Source organism: Heterodontus francisci, chromosome 6, assembly GCF_036365525.1.
Source record: "Heterodontus francisci isolate sHetFra1 chromosome 6, sHetFra1.hap1, whole genome shotgun sequence".
Classification (NCBI taxonomy): domain Eukaryota; kingdom Metazoa; phylum Chordata; class Chondrichthyes; order Heterodontiformes; family Heterodontidae; genus Heterodontus; species Heterodontus francisci.
In genome coordinates this window covers 113,040,483-113,058,860 of record NC_090376.1, presented here as the reverse complement: position 1 = coordinate 113,058,860, position 18,378 = coordinate 113,040,483, and the positions used below count along the sequence as shown (strand labels likewise).

The following is an 18,378-nucleotide window of genomic DNA, read 5'->3' as shown; positions in this document are numbered from 1 at the left end:
GAGCCGGGAAAGGCCGTCCAGTGAGAGCTGTCGGCCTCTCCGCAACCACAGGGTGCCCGATTGAGGGCCAGCCCTGCTTCCAACCACCCGCAGGCCCCAAGATGCCCTCCTTCCCCTCAAACGACCAGCCTTGCCTTGCCAGGGCCCGAACGAATACCCAACCGCAACCCAAACTTACCTGCAGTCCTGGCTCCATGTCCTTGGCTGGACAGCGGTCCCAAAAGTGGCCACCGCTCCCGGTGGCGCTGCTGGGGCTAAGAGCTGCCGGTCCAATGATTGGCGGGTGGATGTCCTGCCTCATAACAATTAAAGCCCTGGGAGCCGTAAAATGCGGGACAGATCCCCGGGCTAGACAGAAGCGGGTTCGCCACTAACTTTTATGTCGGTGGCCAGCTCCCATTCGCCCAACGTAAACTCCAGTCCAATGAGTACAATATTTAAAGATCAAAAAATATTGTCACTGAGACATGTCATCAACAAGAAGTTCAAATGGTTAGAAGAAAAGAACACAAATATCTCCAAATTTGTTTTACCTTCCACACAATGTCCCAGTAGGATAAAAGAAGCTGGAAAAGCACAGTGTGTAAACAATAACATGTACAGAAGACCAAATACACTCTTTAAAGATTTCAATGGGTAAATTTTCAAGTATTCCACTTTTGGTGTGAGTCTCACTTGTTGACAGCTATGAGTAGAAGGTGTGGAGGTCATTGCGTTCCATTCACAGCAATCCCCACTTCACATTCATTTAAGTTTAACCACTGCAAAATTAGGAGCACAATTAATCCTTGATCTACCCTGCCAATTACATGCTCAAAAATCGCTAATTGATTGTCAAACATAGTTTTCTTTTTATGAAATCACATTAACTCTCTAATCATATTATGATTTTCTAAACAGCCTGTTACCACTTACTTAACAATAGATTCCAGCATTTTCAGGACAACTCATGTCAGCCTAACTGGCCTGTAGTTCCCTGTTTTCTCACTCACTCCTTTCTTGCATAGCAGTGTTACATTTGTCCATTTTCAATCCATTGGGACTGTTCCACAATCTAGGGAATTTTGGAAGATCACAACCAATGTTGCTATGTTTACTCTCATATTCTATTTTCTCCTCTTTATCAATGTTTTGGTCATCCTTTGTTTGTTTTTAAAACTCTAGCAATCCGCAGCCTTACTAGTTTGCTTGGCAATACATAAGCCTCAACTTTTAATCTAATATTATTCTATCTTGTTACGAATGTTTCATACATTCAGATAAAGCATCTTTAATTTGAACTTTTTACCACTTTTCCCTGATCTGACCTTATTCACTGATGCGCTATTACAGTTACAATTTCTGTCCCTTCCTGTTATAGCTGGCTCATCTTACCGAATTGCTACATTGCCTTATGGCCTTCACTTTTCTCTTTGAAACATGCATGTTGCAAAATATATAAGCATTTTTGACTCTTGATCTCTGTAGTGCCTGAAACCCAATGCAGATTCATGATTTGACAGAAAGCAGAGCTGCCGGGGTGTATATCTTGAGAAATCAGAGGAGCGAGCTGTAATTTTATTACCCTTAAAATTAATGGATGGAAAATTATTAGTTGCACAGCTGAAATTCTTAAAGAATTCTTAAAGGGAGCTCCTTCAAGTTCTTCTCCCTCTAATTGACAAAGCAATGTTTGGATTACAATTCTTCTTAATTACAATGCAGTACAACTGGCAAAATACTGATGAGTGATGGTTCCTCCGGGAGTGCAGGCACAGCCAAGTCCACACCATCATGGGTGGTTCAGCTGTACGGGGATGGGCGATAGGGGAGGAAGAGCAATTGTGGTAGGGGATCTGATAGTGAGGGGAACAGATAGGTGCTTCTGCAGCCACGGATGTGACTCCTGGATGGTACCTTGCCTCCCTGGTGCCAGGGTCAAGGATGTCACTGAGTGGTTGCAGGATATTCTGAGATGGGAGGGTGAACAGCCAGAGGTCATGGCCCATATTGGCACCAATAACATAGGTTGAAAGAGGGATGAGGTCCTGAAGGCAAAGCTTAGGGAGCTCGGAGAGAGATTGAAAAGCAGGACCTCAAAGGTAGTGATCTCTAGATTATTCCCGGTGCTAGTGAATACTAGGAAGACAGAGCTGATGAATACATGGCTGGAAAGGTGGTGGAGGAGGGAGGGCTTCCTGAGGATTCCTGAAGCATTGGGACCACTTCTGGGTGGGGTGGGACCTGCAGGGGGGTTTGTTATTGCTGTTGGGTAGGGTTTAAACTAGCTTGGCAGGGAGATAAGAACCTGAGAGTAGATTCAGAAGGAAGAGAAGAAAAGTTGGAAATGGAAGGCAGAAAATTACTATGTATGTTTGGAAGTCAGAGGAAACAAAGGCTAGAAAATAGACAACAAAATAGTTTGGCTGTGCTAAGTGGTATACACTTCAAAGCAATAAGTCTAGGGAATAAGGTAGATGAGCTGAGAGCACAGAATGACACATGGGAGCATGATATTATAGTTATTACTGAGACATGGCTGAAAGAAAGGTAGGAATGGCAGCTCAATATTCCAGGATTTTCAGACAAGATAGAGAGGAGGATAAAAAAAAGGTGAGCTTGCAATATTGATAAAAGCAACAATTATAGCTTTGAGGAGGGAGGATGTGGTAGAAGGACCAACAAATGAGATATTACATAGAAATATTACATAGTTTACAGCAACTATATATTCCTTCAAGGCATAAAAACCCCAAAAGTAAAGGCAGCCAACTGTGGATAACAAAGAAAGTTAAGGATTGTATAAGAGTAAAAGAAAAGGCCTGTAAAGTTGCCAGAAATACGAGTAAACCTGAGGATTGGGAGGATTTTAGAATACAGCAAAGGAGAACCAAGGAACTGATAAAGAAAGGGAGAATAGAATATGAATGTAAACTAGCAAAAAATATAAAAACGGACTGTAAAAGCTTCGACAGATACATAAAAGGGAAATGTTTGGCTAAGACAAATATGGGTCCATTACAGGCAGAGTCAAGAGACTATATAATAGGGAATAGAGAAATGGCAGAGAATCTAAATGATTACATTGTGTCTGTCTTCACTGAGGAAGATACAAGAAATCTCCCAGGATTAGAGATCCAAGGCGTTAGGGGGAATGAGGAATTGAGGTAAACTAATATTAGTAAGAAGGTTGTATTGGAGAAATTAATGGGGCTGAAGGTTGATAAGTCCCCAGGACCTGATATTCTACATCCAAGAGTGTTGAAAGAGTTAGCTGGAAGGTTGCAAATGTCACCCCACTATTTAAGAAGGGAGGGAGACAGAAAACAGAAAATTACAGACCTGTTAGCCTTATATCAGTCATTGGGAAAATGCTAGAATCTATTCCAAAGGATGTGATAAATGGACACTTGGATAATAATGATCTGATTGGGAATAGTCAACATGGATTTATGAATGGGAAATTATGTTTGACGAACCTGTTGGAGTTTTTTGAGGATGTTAATGACAGAATTGATAAAGGGGAGTCGGTGGACGTGGTATACTTGGATTTTCAGAAGGCTTTTGATAAAGTCCCCCACAGGACATTGGTTAGCAAAATTAAAGCACATGGGAGAGGAAGTAATATACTGGCATGGATTAAGGATTGGTTAACAGGCAGAAAGTAGATAGTAGGAATCAATGGGTCATTCTCGCGTTGGCAGGCTGTGACTAGTGGGGTACCGCAGGGATCAGTGCTTGGGCCCCAGCTGTTCACAATATGTATCAATGATTTGGATGTGGGGACCAAATGTAATATTTCCAAGTTCTCAGATGACACAAAAGTAGGTGGGAATCTGTGTTGTGAGAAAGATGCAAAGTGGCTTCAAGGGAATTTGGACAGACTTAAGTGAGTGGGCAAGAACGTGGCAGATGGAATATAATGTGGAAAAATGTGAGGTTATCCACTTTGGTAGAGTAGATGTGCAGAGTATTTCTTAAATGGTAAGTGAATAGAAAGTGTAGATGTACAAAGGGACCTGGGTGTCCTTGCGAATAAGTCACTGAAAGCTAACATGCAGGAGCAGCAAGCAATTAGGAAGGCTAATAGTATGTTAGCCTTTATCGCAAGAGGAGTACAGGAGTAGTGAAGTATGGCTTCAATTGTGTAGAATCACACTTGGAGTACTGTGTGCAGTTTTGGTTCCCTTACCTTAGGAAGGAGATTATTGCCACAGAGGGAGTGCAACAAAGATTCACCAGACTTGTTCCTGGGATAGTGGGACTGTCCTATGAAGAAAGATTGGGGAAATTGGGCCTGTATTCTCTAGAGTTTTGAATAATGATTGGTGAACTCATTGAAACTACAAAATACTTAAAGGGATAGACAGGGTAGATGTAGCTATGATGTTTCCCCTGGTTGGGGAGTCTAGAACCAGGGGACACAATTTCAAAATAAGGGGGAAGCCACTTAGGACACAGATGAGGAGAAATTTGTTTACTCAGAGGCTTATGAATCTTTGGAATTCTCTACTCCAGAGGGCTGTGGAAGCTCAGTCATTGAGTATGTTTAAAGCAGAGATTGACAGATTTCTAAATACTAATGACATAAGGGGATAGTGTGGGTAAAAGGCATTGAAGTGGATGTTCAGCCATGATATATTGAATGGTGGGGCAGGCTCGATGGGCTGAATGGCCTACTCCTGCTCCTACGTTCCTATCCTCTCCTATAACGGCATATTGGTTGAACCGAAAAGCAAAAAAGGGGCAATCACATTCGTGAGAGTGTACGATAGACTCCCAAACAATCAGAGGGAGACATATGCACATAAGAGCACAGGAAATAGGAGCAGGAGTAGACCATATGGTCCATCGTGCTTACTCCACCATTCAATATGATTATGGCTGATCTTGGGCTTCAATTCCACTTTTCCGCCTGCTCCCCATATCCCTGATTTCCTGAGAGACCAAAAATCTGTTTATCCCTGCTTTATATATATACAATGACGGAGCATCCACTAACATCTGGGGTAGAGAATTCCAAAGATTCACAACCCTTTAAGTGAAGAAATCTCTCCTCATCTCCATCTTAAATGATCGTTCCCTTATCCTGAGACCGTGCCATGTTTTCAGTTCCCCAGCCAGGGAAACAACCTCACAGTGTCTATCCTGTCAAGCGCCTTCAGAATCTTGCAAGTTTCAATGAGACCACCTCATTCCTCTGAACTCCAAAGAATATAGGCCCAATTTATTCAGCCTCTCTTCATAGGACAACCCTCTCATCCCAGGGATGTATCTAGTGAACCTTCACTGTACTGCCTCCAATGCAAGTATATCCTTCCTTAAATATGAAGACCAAAACTGCACACAGTGAGCTGAATTTCATTATCCCACCACTGGAGGTGGCGGCAGATGTGCAAAATGGCTGCAGTCCCGCTTGTGACGTCAGCGACCATTTAACATAATGGCAGTGACTGTACCCCCATCACGTGGCGGGGTAACAATGGCTATGATGTTCATGACATCACTTGATGCTGGAGCAGGTGCTGGCACCATTTTTAAAAGGCTGCCAGCCCTGCATTTGCACTAGTGTGTTTTCATCAATATCGCCCTGAGGCTTCACTTCTGCAGGGGACAAGCATAACTGTTCTCTCAACTATCTCCCTCTTTACACTTGCAGAACAAACGGGACAATAACAACAGGGAGACCTCAAGGACTGGCAGAGGAATTCCAGATATATGACCATTGTTAACGGCTGAGGAGGAAGCACTGGAGCTAGCAGGGACCTAGGCCGGCCACTCGATAGCGAATGTTGAGACTGGCATCTCCGTGCAAGTGAGTGTCTTCATTCAGCATGCACCACACTTCTGGAGATCCACATCACGCATGGCTGGCATGACAAGATCCGCACAGTGCAAATAGAAATAAATAAGTACAATCTGATAGCCATTACAGAACATGGCTGCAGGGTGACGCAGATTGGGACCTGAATAATGAAGGGTACATGACTTTTAGGAAGGATAGGAATCTAGGAAAAAGGTGGAGGGCTGGCTCTATTAATTAATGATGATATTAGCACATTAGAGAGGGATGACCTAAGTTCAGGAAACCAGGATGTAGAAGCGGTTTGGGTAGAGGTGAGAAATGATAAAGGCAAGACGACATTTGTGGGAGTGGTGTACAGGCCCCCTAAAAGTAACCACATGGTAGGACAGAGTATAAAGGAAGAAATACTGGGATCTTGTCAGAAAGGCACAGTGATAATCATGGGAGATTTTAATATAGACTGGAAAAATCAGATAGGCAGAGGTAGCCTAAATGAGAAGTTCATAGAATGTTTTTGGGATAGTTTCTTACAGCAGCACGTTCTGGAGCCAACCAGAGAGCAGGCTGTACCGGACCTGGTATTGTGCAATGAGATAGGATTAATTGATGACCTCATTGTGAAGGCACCCCGAGGTAGCAGCGATCATAATATGATTGAATTTTACATTCAGTTTGAGGCAGAGAAGATATTATTGCGAAAAGATGGGTGGCAGGTCAGACGATTAGACAGAATATAAAGAACAGCAAAGTATGACTAAAAGATTGATAGGGAGGGAAAAATTACAGTACAAGAGAAAGCTGGCTAGAAATATCAACACAGATAGTAAGAGTTTCTACAGATATTTTAAAAAGAAAAGAGTTAACAAACTGAGTGTTGGTCCTATAGAAAGTGAGTCTGGGAAATTAATAAGGGAAAATAAGGAGATGGCAGATGAATTGAACAGGTATTTTGCATCGGTCTTCACTATAGAGGATACAAGTCACATCCCAGAAATAGCTGCAAATCAGGAAATTGAAGGGAGGGAGGAACTCAAGAAAATTATAATCACCAGGGAAGTGGTACTGAACAAATTGCTGGACTGCGGGCTGACAAGTCCCCAGGTCCTGATGAACTTCATCCTAGAGCTAAAGGAAGTGGCTAGTGAAATAGTTGATGTGTTGGTTTTAATTTTCCAAAATGCTCTGGATTCGGGGAAGGTTCCATTAGATTGGAAAATAGTGAATGTAACTCCTTTATTCAAAAAGGGAGAGACAGAAAGCAAAAAACTGCAGGCAAGTGAGCTTAGCATCTGTCTAAGGGAAAATGTTAGAAGTTGTTATTAAAGAAGTTATAATAGGGCACTTTGAAAAATTCAAGGTAATCAGGCAGAGTCAACATAGTTTTGTGAAAGGGAAATCATGTTTAACCAATTTATTGGAGTTCTTTGAAGAAGTAACATGTGCTGTGGATAAAGGGAACCAGTGGATATACTGTACTTAGATTACCAGAAAGCATTTGATAAGGTGCTACATCAAAGGTTATTATGGAAAATAAAAGCTCATGGTGTACCTGGTAACATATTGGCTAACTAACAAGAAACAGAGAGTAGGCAGAAATAAGTCATTTTCTGGTTGTCAAGATGTAAAGAGTGGTGTGCCGCAGGGATCCGTGCTGGGGCCTCAACTTTTTATAATTTATATAAATGACTTGGATGAAGGGACCGAAGATATGGTTGCTAAATTTGCTGATGACATAAAGATAGGTAGGAAAGTAAGTTGTGAAGAGGACATAAGGAAGCCACAAAGGGATATAGATAGGTTAAGTGAGTGGGGAAAGATCTGGCAAATGGTGTATAATGTGGGAAAATGTGAAATTGTCCATTTTGGCAGGAAGAATAAAAAAGCATATTATTTAAATGGTGAGCGACTGAGATGCAGAGGGATCTGGGTGTCCTTGTGCATGAATCGCAAAAGGTTAGTGTGCAGGTTCAGCAAGTAATTAGGAAAGCTAATAGAATGTTGTCATTTGTTGCAAGGGGAATGGAAGACTAAAGTAGGGAGGTTATGCTTCAGTTATACAGGGGCATTGGTGAGACCACATCTGGAGTATTGTGTGCAGTATTGGTCTCCTTATTTAAGCAAGGAAGCAAATGCATTGGAAGCAGTTCAGAGAAGGCTTAGTAGACTAATACCTGGAATGGGCCGGTTATCTTATGAGGAAAGGTTGGACAAGCTAGGCTTGTATCTGCTGGAGTTTAGGAGAGTAAAAGGCAACTTGATTGAAACATGTAAGATCCTAAGGGGGCTTGACAGGGTGGATATGGAAAGGATGTTTCCCCTTGTGGGAGAATCTAGAACTAGGGGTCATTATTTAAAAATAAGGGGTCACCCATTTAAGACAGAGATGAGGAAACATTTTTTCTCTCAGAGTGTTGAGAGTCTTTGGAATTCTCTTCCTCAAAAGGTGGTGGAAGCAGAGTCTTTAAATATTTTTAAGGCAGAGGTAGTTAGATTCTTGATAAGCAAGGAGGTGAAAGGCTATCGGGGTAGGCGGGAATGTAGAGTTGAAGTTACAATCAGATCAGCCATGAGGGGCCGAGTGGCCTATTCCTGCTCCAAATTCATATGTTTGTATGTTTGTACGTCAGAGGCATTCACATTTCCTTAAAGTTCCAGGATATCAGCCAAAAATAACAAAAAAGTTCCAAGTAAATGCAATTAGATTAGAAAGACTACGTACATCATTCATACCTCCAGCAAGAGAAATAATGGGCTCATAAGGCTAAGGGTATTTGCTATATCTCATCTGCATAAAATTAAACAAAACTGTCTCCACTCCCATCTCCTGAGGTGAGCTGAATTGTAAATTCCACTGGGGAAACTGCGCTCAAAGGGAAAATGAGTCAGAAACATGACAATGGGAATACTGAATTTACCCCATTATGTGTGGATGCAGTTAGTGCTGTTTGTCACTGAGTTTGCAACTAATTTTTGTATGTCCACGAAAACAATGAGTGAAGGGTATATCAAATCTTTTAAAATTGAGAGAAACATGAACTCATTTTCACACTTCTTCAATATTTAGTAAATGTTTGTATAGATATTACTAGATAGATATTAACTCATAGATGTTAAAAGTTTGCTGCTCAAAATAATTCAAATATTTTTAAAATCATATGAGTTGCCAAGAACAGCAAAAGTGAAAGAAATGTGATTCTGCACTCCCAACTGGGAGTTTGACTTGACAACAGCACAGTTTGGAGAATTGAGGCACACAATGATGCAACCCTATCGCCACTACAGGCTACATTTAAGCTTGACTTCTTACAAGGCGTGCCAAATCAGTGAATTAGTCAATCTGTGTCTTCTCTTACTAAGCGCTGTCAGAATCTTAGGAGTGGCATTTTCAATCAACAAGATTATCAAGACCGAATGCCACTTAACTACATTTATTTTTTATTAACAGTTAAACGATTAACTCAATATATTGGCATTTAGCAGATCTGCTATTTTCCCATGTGCTTGGCCCATTCTAGCACAGTAATGATGTGTAGTCAAAAGTAGGATGGACTATGTCACTTCCTAGTGGAAATGAACACATAATTCAGTGGTCAGCAGGAAGCATAATTTAGAGATTGCCATTGTAACCATAGGCATTTTTCGCCATTAGAGAAACAGTTGGTAATGTATAGCTTGAAGGTCACCACTCTTTAAGCATGGGGCAAGGCAAGCCTCCATGAACTAACAAAGCTGGTATAGGGATTGAACGTAGGCTGTTAGCATCTTTCTACATCACATGCTAGCTGCCTAGCCAACTGAGCTATTCAACCCCCATCATTTGACGATAAGGCCACCATAATGTAGGGACGATTCCCTAACTTTCATTCCTGTCCAACAAGCCTCCCATTGAAGCGCAGGATCGCTGAATAAATCCTTAGATTTATTGCTGCCAACTTAACAAGTTGCATTTGCCTTACACTTCCTTGTGAAACACAACAATATTGTTGAAACAATGAAATCCACTGCAGTTTCTGCTGCAGAATACATCTAAAATAGGTTGCAATGCACAAGAACATGGGCACTGTTAGACAAAAAAAAAATCCATTCTGGTATGAAAAAACTAATGAACTGGTTAACTAATCATGGCAGTCAGTCCCTATCAATAAGTCTGCAGCAGAACAAGACATGATGTGAAGAAAAATCCCCATTGGTGGAAAGCTTTGGGAAAGATAATCACCTGTTTCTTCTAAATGTGCTACGATTACCACATGTTATATCTCCAGTTATGACAATTACCCCCATGGATTGGTCTTATATACTTCCTCATTCAATACTAAAAATGACTACAATGACTGTCCTAACACAGCTCCTGGGGATAATCCAGACCGATAATTCCTCTCCAGGGTGCGCAATCCTCTCCGCTCGATGTGCTAGAGGTATGCCCACCACACTGTCGGATTGATTCTCTAAATTATTCAGGATTTCTGTGATTTTAAAGTAAACTGAAGGAAAATAAACCGTGGCGCAGTGGTTAGCACCGTAACTTCACAGCTCCAGGGACCCGGGTTCAGTTCTGGGTACTGCCTGTGTGGAGTTTACAAGTTCCCCCTGTGACCGTGGGGGTTTCTGCTGGGTGCTCTGGTTTCGTCCCACAGCCAAAGACTTGCTGGTTGATAGGTAAATTGCCCCTAGTGTAGGTAGGTGGTAGGAGAATGGTGGGAATGTGGGATTAATGTAGGATTAGTATAAAGGGGTGGTTGTTGGTCGGCACAGACTCGGTGGGCCAAAGGGTCTGTTTCAGTGCTGTATCTCTAAATAAATAATTCTGAAGATTATGCAAGTGTATTATCTCATCCAACCAGATAAGAGTTTGATAAAATTCAAGCCTTACCTGTTCTGCCTGAGTGACTCCCCACACATTATTTGCACTGTTTGGGTCCCAGTATCCTTGCATTGTATCAGTTTGCCTTTTGTTTCGGATGAAGTGCTGGGCTTCTTCATCAGCCAAAAATGGGGCAGCTGCAACCCCTGCCAAACAGACAATATTACTGACATCAATTGTACAACAAAAACATCTATCGAAGCATTAGTAAGTATATGATATTCACCATGAAATGGACTTTGATCCCCAATCTGTACTGAGATAGCTGGTCTCAGCTCAGCATCAGTTAGACACATGATTATTGGATACAATGGATGGTAAAGGGAAATATCAGTTAGGATTTCCAACCATGTGTGGGCACAGGAATTGGATGAGAACATGAATGGGCTCAGCTGAGATGCTCTCTACTGTCAAATATCTTGCTAATATATCCTATCTTGACTCACACACAAAGAATAACCACTTAGTCAAGGTAGCAGAGTACCTAGTGCTAGGAAAAGTATACCAACAAGTGCCTTCAGGAATAAGAGACAATAAACAAGGAAATGGTGCAAATGGTGCAAATTGAGCATGCTGGACTCTGTCTTAATTCTCTGATCTCTATTGCTGCCAAATGAGAGTCTGCACCAGCAGCAGATTTTAGGACTTATACAGTTAAATTTACCTGAACTACATTTTTTTAAAGGAACTACCAGAGTGTTTACTCAAGCAAGATATGCCACCCAGAGATCTAATTCCACACTGTGCTGCCAAGGGCAGAAAGGCCTTCTACTCATCACAGTATCCTTCTCTAGACTGCACCAAACAAGGTGGAGGGTCCCAAAAACATATCAGATTGCTTGTCTTACACTGATATGGTATCCCAGAACCTACTAAAAGTGGGTGTCTATCCCCATATGCAGTTTGGGATCACTGGGTTGCACAACAATGCAATTAACATGTGTCCAATTATGCTGTTGGACTGAGTACAATTGGCAGAGAAGATTGACCTTCTAGTCCATGGATTCACTGTTAAACCAGATACGGTCCTCCTTGCTGTTCCAGGATATTACTTTTCAAATGTCCCATGTGTCCTTTGTAGGACTACTGGCAGAAGACTGCAGGTAGCATCTACTGTGGCCAAGAGAGCACCTGAACCAGTATACCCACATGTGAAAGATCTTCCAAGTGATGGATCCTCCCAAAGCTCAGTAACCAGTAATTTTCCATCCCCTTTCCTGAGGTTACAGTGAGGCTAAAATTCTATAGGCCCTGGCAGCTCTTCAATACTTGGTCCAACTTACCATTCTCCATGTGCCAGCCTGTACGGGAAGGATCAATAAGCTATGTTGTAGGAAATATGAGCTGAGTTAAAAGCGGTGACCAGCCAACATCCACATGCTTCACACTTCCCATCAGGAGTCTCTGGATAATGAACAGGAGCAGTAACATTGACCAAGACATTTCCTCTCGGTTAGTCTGGACACAGCCCAATTCAAGTGAATGCTGAGGTTTTACCCAAAAATCAATGCTATCTTTGTCCTGCTTTTATTTGAATGCTCTGCCAAAATACTTAAAACGATTTATAAGTAAATCCATAAAAGAAAAAGAAATATCGAACAAAGACAGCAGTATTTCCCCCAAAAAAGTGTCCTAAATCTCCAAAAATGCAACCAACCAATTGCCAAAGTAAATGTGTATGCATTTTAAGTGTTGACCTTGTAAATAAAAAATGAGTAAAATATTGATGCACACCACCTTGAGTGATTTTATCATTTTTTATGACATGTTTGTGCCACAAATTGTTTCTCAAAAAACATTCTGTTGGCTACTACATACACTACTACATTCTACTCTCCTCCTGGGAACAGGTAGCCATCATGGTCAATGCTAGCAGTTGAGCCCCAAGGACCTGGATGCAGTGCAGGAAGACGTTTAGTGACCTCACAAGGTCAAGGTCAGTGAATGCATCTTTTAATGTCATATCCTTACAAACCAATCACTAGCCTCTCACCCCGCTGCATTTGCCACACCCCCTTCATTCACCAAACAACAATCTCTATCAAAGATGACTCAGAGCTCATATTCATAATCTCACCTCACCCTCACACACATAGTGCTACTGCAAGCCTCACACGCACATCTCACACTTGCACACACTACCAGCTATTCAACTATGACAGGCATGTCAACAAAACACATTGCAACATAGTGAAGGAAACATTTTCCTCTCTCTTGTAGAACAAGGAGGCATATAACTGAAGGCAGTGGCACCTATCCAGTGACAGACAGGCACAGCTGCATGCCCTTCCCCTCATGGAGGAGACAGTGCTAGCAATCACTGGACCGGCCACGACTGAGGCCATGGCCAGTGGCAGGTCTAAAACCCTAGAGGATGACAGTATGCGCCTACCTAATCCACCTTCTCATATCCCAAATTCCCCTCATCCCACAATCCCTCCAGAGTTATAAATTCAGATAGTGTAAGCATGCACCTCTTGCTATCCTCCCATCCCCTCACCCCAACCCTACCCTTGTGCATTTATCCTTTCAGATACCCAAGAACTACTATGTCATACAGACCCCCACCTGTCAAGATTGAGGCACATTAATTTCACCCCATAGACATTAAATTTCAAATTGTTGCTGGAAAGAAGAGAAGGCCTGTGACAAGGGGTTGCCAGACCCCTGGCTGGAAAGACATTTTTGCATATTAACAGACATCGTTGGAACAAAGGAGCTATCCCCTGCTCCAATACGATCCACAAGCAGACCTGGTCAAAGCAGTTAGTAACAGGCTTAGAAGTCTGTTTTTTTCTGAATTGTACAGTTTTTTTGAATTGAGAGCCTGCAGAAAACTCTTTGCTCTCTCCTGGCTGGCTGGCTTGCCACAGCCTCTCCTGTCTGCTCCCATCTCTTTCTCAAGGAAGTCCAAAAACCCACTGAAGACACATGAACCCCAAGAGAGAAAAGTCTCCGACAGTGAACATAGTTTAAGAAGAATACTGGGTCCCAGCAAAAACCAAGATCTACCTACAATCAAGGACTCTACAGTGAGCTCGAAGAACCATAACAACTCTTCAGATATTGCCTCAAACCTTTCCACTTTAGTTTTCTCCTGCTTTTTTCTGTCTCTATTTGCATGTGTGTATTGCGTATGCATGCTAGCATGAGTGCGTCGTGCATCCAGAGGCGCAACCGAATTAGAGTTTAAGTTTAATAAAATTTCACCTTTTTTCTCTAAACCTAATTCTTCTCTAAACCTAAGAAAGCCTGTTTGTGCTCGTTTATTTGCCTTATAATTGTAAAGCGGTGAACAAGGATTCACCAAGGGGGAGCTAAAAACACAGTGTGTTTAAAAATAAAGCCCTGTTACAGTAAGACCAGGTGAAGGCTGAAAGGGAACCCTAGATTTCTTTCTCACCTGGTTGTAACAATTAAGTGATTAAACACTCGAGCAGCAGCATGAAGTGCAAGAGCAGCAGGACATAGATGAAAAAACACCTTCATTCGGTCTTGTTGTGGGATGACATTAAGAGCAGGCCACCTTAACGAGCTGCAAGTGAAGATCACCAGAGGAAGTGATGTCATGTTCATTGTGGGTGGAGCCTGACATAGTAAGACATGTTTAGATATGCTCATGCAGTAACTGTTTGTGTGTATATGTTATAGTTAAGTTATAATAAAAACCCACGCTTACTTATAATATTACTTGTAGTCCTGGTGAGTCTTACAATAGATCACTCACCAAAGTAATATTACAGATCTCACATTCGCAGCCACAAGCTCAGTTATTGGCACTGTGCTCACTTTAAAAGATAGCAGAGGCGGAATCTGCATGTTGTGACTCACTGAGCATGATCGGGTTGAAGCCAGGGCAGGGGGAGGTGCTAGCTCCACGGTGGGTGAGGGTGCACACTAGTTCTGCTGCAGAGGGCTCAGTTGATGGGGTAGCATACAAAAAAGGGTATGCACACCAAAATGCTTGGTGCATTGGAGGAGTCCGGCTCTAACTTGGCACAGGGGTCTGCACAGAGCTTGCAGCCTATTTTTTCCAGCGTGCAAGTGGTGGCGAACTCTATGAGAAGACTTGCACACCCAACCATGATGCAGTGTGTGATGACCAATGTCTCAGCTTCCATTGCAGCACAGATAGAAGCCACACAACGTCTGTGTGCTGTAGTAGAAGCTCAGACTGAGGTCATGAAATCTCAGCTTGTTGCCATGCAAACACCTACTCAAATCAGGCTCAGACTGCTGCCATCATGACTATGGGTACCAGTGCTCAATATGGCTTTCAGGGTGCATTCCAGCAATCTATGTTCCAGGATTACTGAGAAGCCACCCCGGGGGAGTGGCAATGGCTCCGTGGAGAACAAGCTTGCTGCCCTCTCTCAAGATGACAGCATTTGTATCCCAACTGCCACTCTGCCAGTGTTCTTGCTGTTGCCCGTCAGCCCACCAGCCCACACTGCTGCCATCCATACTGACATGTTACAGTCCAAAGTCAGGCCTTATAAAAGAGAGAAAGTCTAACATTTATATAGCAACTTTCATGACAACTGGATGTCACAAAGTGCTCTACAGCCAATGAAGTACTTTTGACATGTAGTCACTGTTGTAATGTAGGAAAAGCAGCAGCCAATTTGTAGACAGCAAGCTTCCACAAGTAGCAAAGTGTTAATGGCCAGATTATTTGTTTTGTGATGTTGATTGAGGGATAAATATTGGCCACTACACCAGGTATAACTCTGCTGCTCTTCCGTGAAATACTATCATGGGATCTTTTATGTCCTCATCTCATCTGAAAGACGGTACCTCCAACAGTACAGTACTCCCTCAGTACTATACTGGAGTGTCAACTTTGATTTTTGTGCTCAAGTCCTGGTGTGGGATGTGAACTTTCAGACTCAGTGGTGAGAGTACCACCAACTGAGACACCCAGAGATGCTCACAGGCATCCATTAAGGCATCTCTGAAATTTAACAGCCTTCACCAGCCAAGTGGAGCCATTGGGGTTGCATTGCATAGGAGCACCAGGCTAGGCAAAGGCACCCACAAGACAGGCACTGCGGGATTGCACATGGGCGATTGTTGTCTTTTCTATGCAATATTGGATGGTTTATTGAAATAATATTGGCTTGGAATGGTTGTTTTGTGATGGTTTTTATTTCAGCAATGTGGTCAAGAGGATACTATAATGGTCTGTAACAAAGGGAAAGATAAGGTGTGTGACTGCTGCAAAATGGGAATTTAAGGTTGTGTTCAGAGGAACCTCAGTCAAATGAGGCAATGACGGGTATCACGGCCAGAAAGGGGATGTGCTAACTCCTTCTCTTGCTCTGAAGCTGATTGTCATATCCCTGGTGGCAAGGACTGTACCCTCATAGTGGTCAGGTTATGAAGGATTCAGCAGACAACAACGAATCGAGGCATAGACTTCAGCAAGTACTGCAGGGCTCCTCCAGAACAGTCAAAGCAGCAGGACCAAAACAAGAAATGCTGGATTCACTCAGCAGGTCTGGCAGCATCTGTGGAAAGAGAAGCAGAGTTAACGTTTCGGGTCAGTGACCCAGCAGCAGGACCGTTGCTTCAGTACCGCAATAGTCTGCTCAATAATGTTTCATGTGGCAGTATCGCTCTCATTGTACGCATGCTGACCATGTGTGCTTGGGTTGTGGAGTGGAGTCATGAGCTAGGTATTAAGCGGATAGCCCTCATTGACCAGCAACCACCCTCTGGTCTGAGGAAACAGTGAACTGGTGCAGAATAAAGGCACCATGACTGCTGCCAGGCTAACGTGCATTCACTGGCATGATGTGCTTAGCATGGTCACAAACTAATTGCAACTTCAGCAGAGGATAATCTTTGTGATTGTGGTACATCTCTGCCTTTAGATGCTCTGTGTCCACAAAGCCACTTGTGTGCAGTCGATTGCACCCTGCACCATGGAGAAGCCCACTATCCTGGCAAAGACACATGAATGTTCTGCCTGCTTTTCGCTGGTCTCTCCTAGCGTTAAAAGCATCTGTCACCTTTCTTATGCAGCAGTGGACAGTGAACTGGGAGATGTTACATATGTCGTCTGCTCCAGCCTGAAACCATCCGAACGTGAAGAAATTCAGAGCCACAGTCAACTTCAAAGCCACAGGCAGTGCCATCTTTGCTCTGCTCTGAGGTTGCAGGCCTTTTTGCAAGAGGTGGCACACTTCTGTTAGCACCTCCTCTTTAAAAGTAGATGACACACACACTGTTCCAGGCTTCGGTTGGCGTAAGAGAAATGATCCTGGAAGACCCCAAGTGGATAAGGCCACCTGCTGAGAGCCTCTCATCCCCTCCTTTTCCTACCACTGTGAGCAGCTTGTCCTCTTTGCTGCCCTTGCTGCATCTCCCTCCCATGCTGCAGTCTAAGGGGGATTGTAACAATAGCACCCATGGCTGGGAGCAAGTGGCCTAACCAAACACCTCAAAGTGAGAACCAAGTTCTTTCCGACATACAGAACCACTCCCTGTCGAACTCACCAATTTTAAACAACATTGCAACACCGTAAACCAAGCTCTCCTACAAATTCAAACAGAGTCTGTAGAAATTAATCATCAACTAACTTGAGAGTTATTGATTTTAAATTGTACTGGTGAATCTCCTTCCTGCTGCTGAATGCATGTTTATCCATGCATGTTTAAGAGAGGGTGTTAGCTGGAGTGGCAAGATCAAAAATGGCAGGGATGGCAACAAATCAGCATCACACGCCAACTGATGTCACAATCTGCCTACTCTGCATATTTCTGCCACACACTCGCCAAGATGGTGTTTGGCATGGGCCGTGCTGGAAGTGTGAGCATGCGGACGCTACTGTACCAAAACGGCACCTGGAGCGCCAAAATTACCCAATTTTGCAGCTATTGTCTTGATAACACTGCTGACCTTCAGAAAATAGCCTTCTGAAACTGTGGGGCCATTCAACAAAATCACAACATAGAAATTTTGAAAATTGGGCCCTTATTTGCACATTTTGGGGGAGAAAAGAGTCACTGAAGATGGTTTCCTCAGTTGAATCTTTTTCAATAGTGGAAGAATTAGTAGAACCAGAATTGGTTAAAACAAAAGGGTATATTTGAAGAGACATCTTAATGACTAAGAAGAACTATGCTGTCAGCTTTGGAATGTTCAAGTCACTATGCCATGTTCCTCCTTGACACTGCTGTTAAAATCATGATGAAGGTATTGGTTTTTCGTTTAGAAGAGGTGTGAAGCTCCGTTTGCTTTGGAAAGATTTGGTAGGATAAACTAGAAACCATTAAATAATGGACTTCAATTTCAACCGCAGAAATGATTCCTCTCTTGCATTACAATTTGAAGTGCAATTCAATCTAGACAATCCTTTCAATTACAGACAAAAATGTACATGTTATTTGACAATTATTATGAAAAATATACAGAATAGATTGCGAGCAATTTAGCTGCTGAATCCTGTGGATAAACAGTATGATATGACTCTAAATGATTTACTGGAGTTTCGTTCCTTAATGGGGGATAAGACCTATAAAGGCTTACACCATTTAAAAATGCACTAACTGATAAGTATCAAATTTTATCCAATTATGCTCCCCTTACTCAGGAAACATGTACTTTCTTTTATAAATTGGCAATGTAGATACAGCAACAGAAGGAGCAACAATTTTAGGACAATAGGTATTTGCTTCAAAATTACATTATTGCATATTTTGTATTACAGAAATGGTCAGTGATAAC

At 42.5% G+C, this 18,378-nt stretch overlaps 1 protein-coding gene across 1 annotated transcript in view; it reads right to left on the bottom strand.

The window, feature by feature from the left end:
* Positions 1–18,378, bottom strand: part of LOC137371007 (uncharacterized protein C3orf85-like) — a 67,155-nt gene that overhangs the window by 40,403 nt on the left and 8,374 nt on the right. Inside the window, exon 3 of the mRNA XM_068032907.1 lies at positions 10,656–10,792. Coding sequence (XP_067889008.1) covers positions 10,656–10,792 — 137 coding nt within the window. The remainder of the gene's footprint in view (positions 1–10,655; positions 10,793–18,378) is intronic.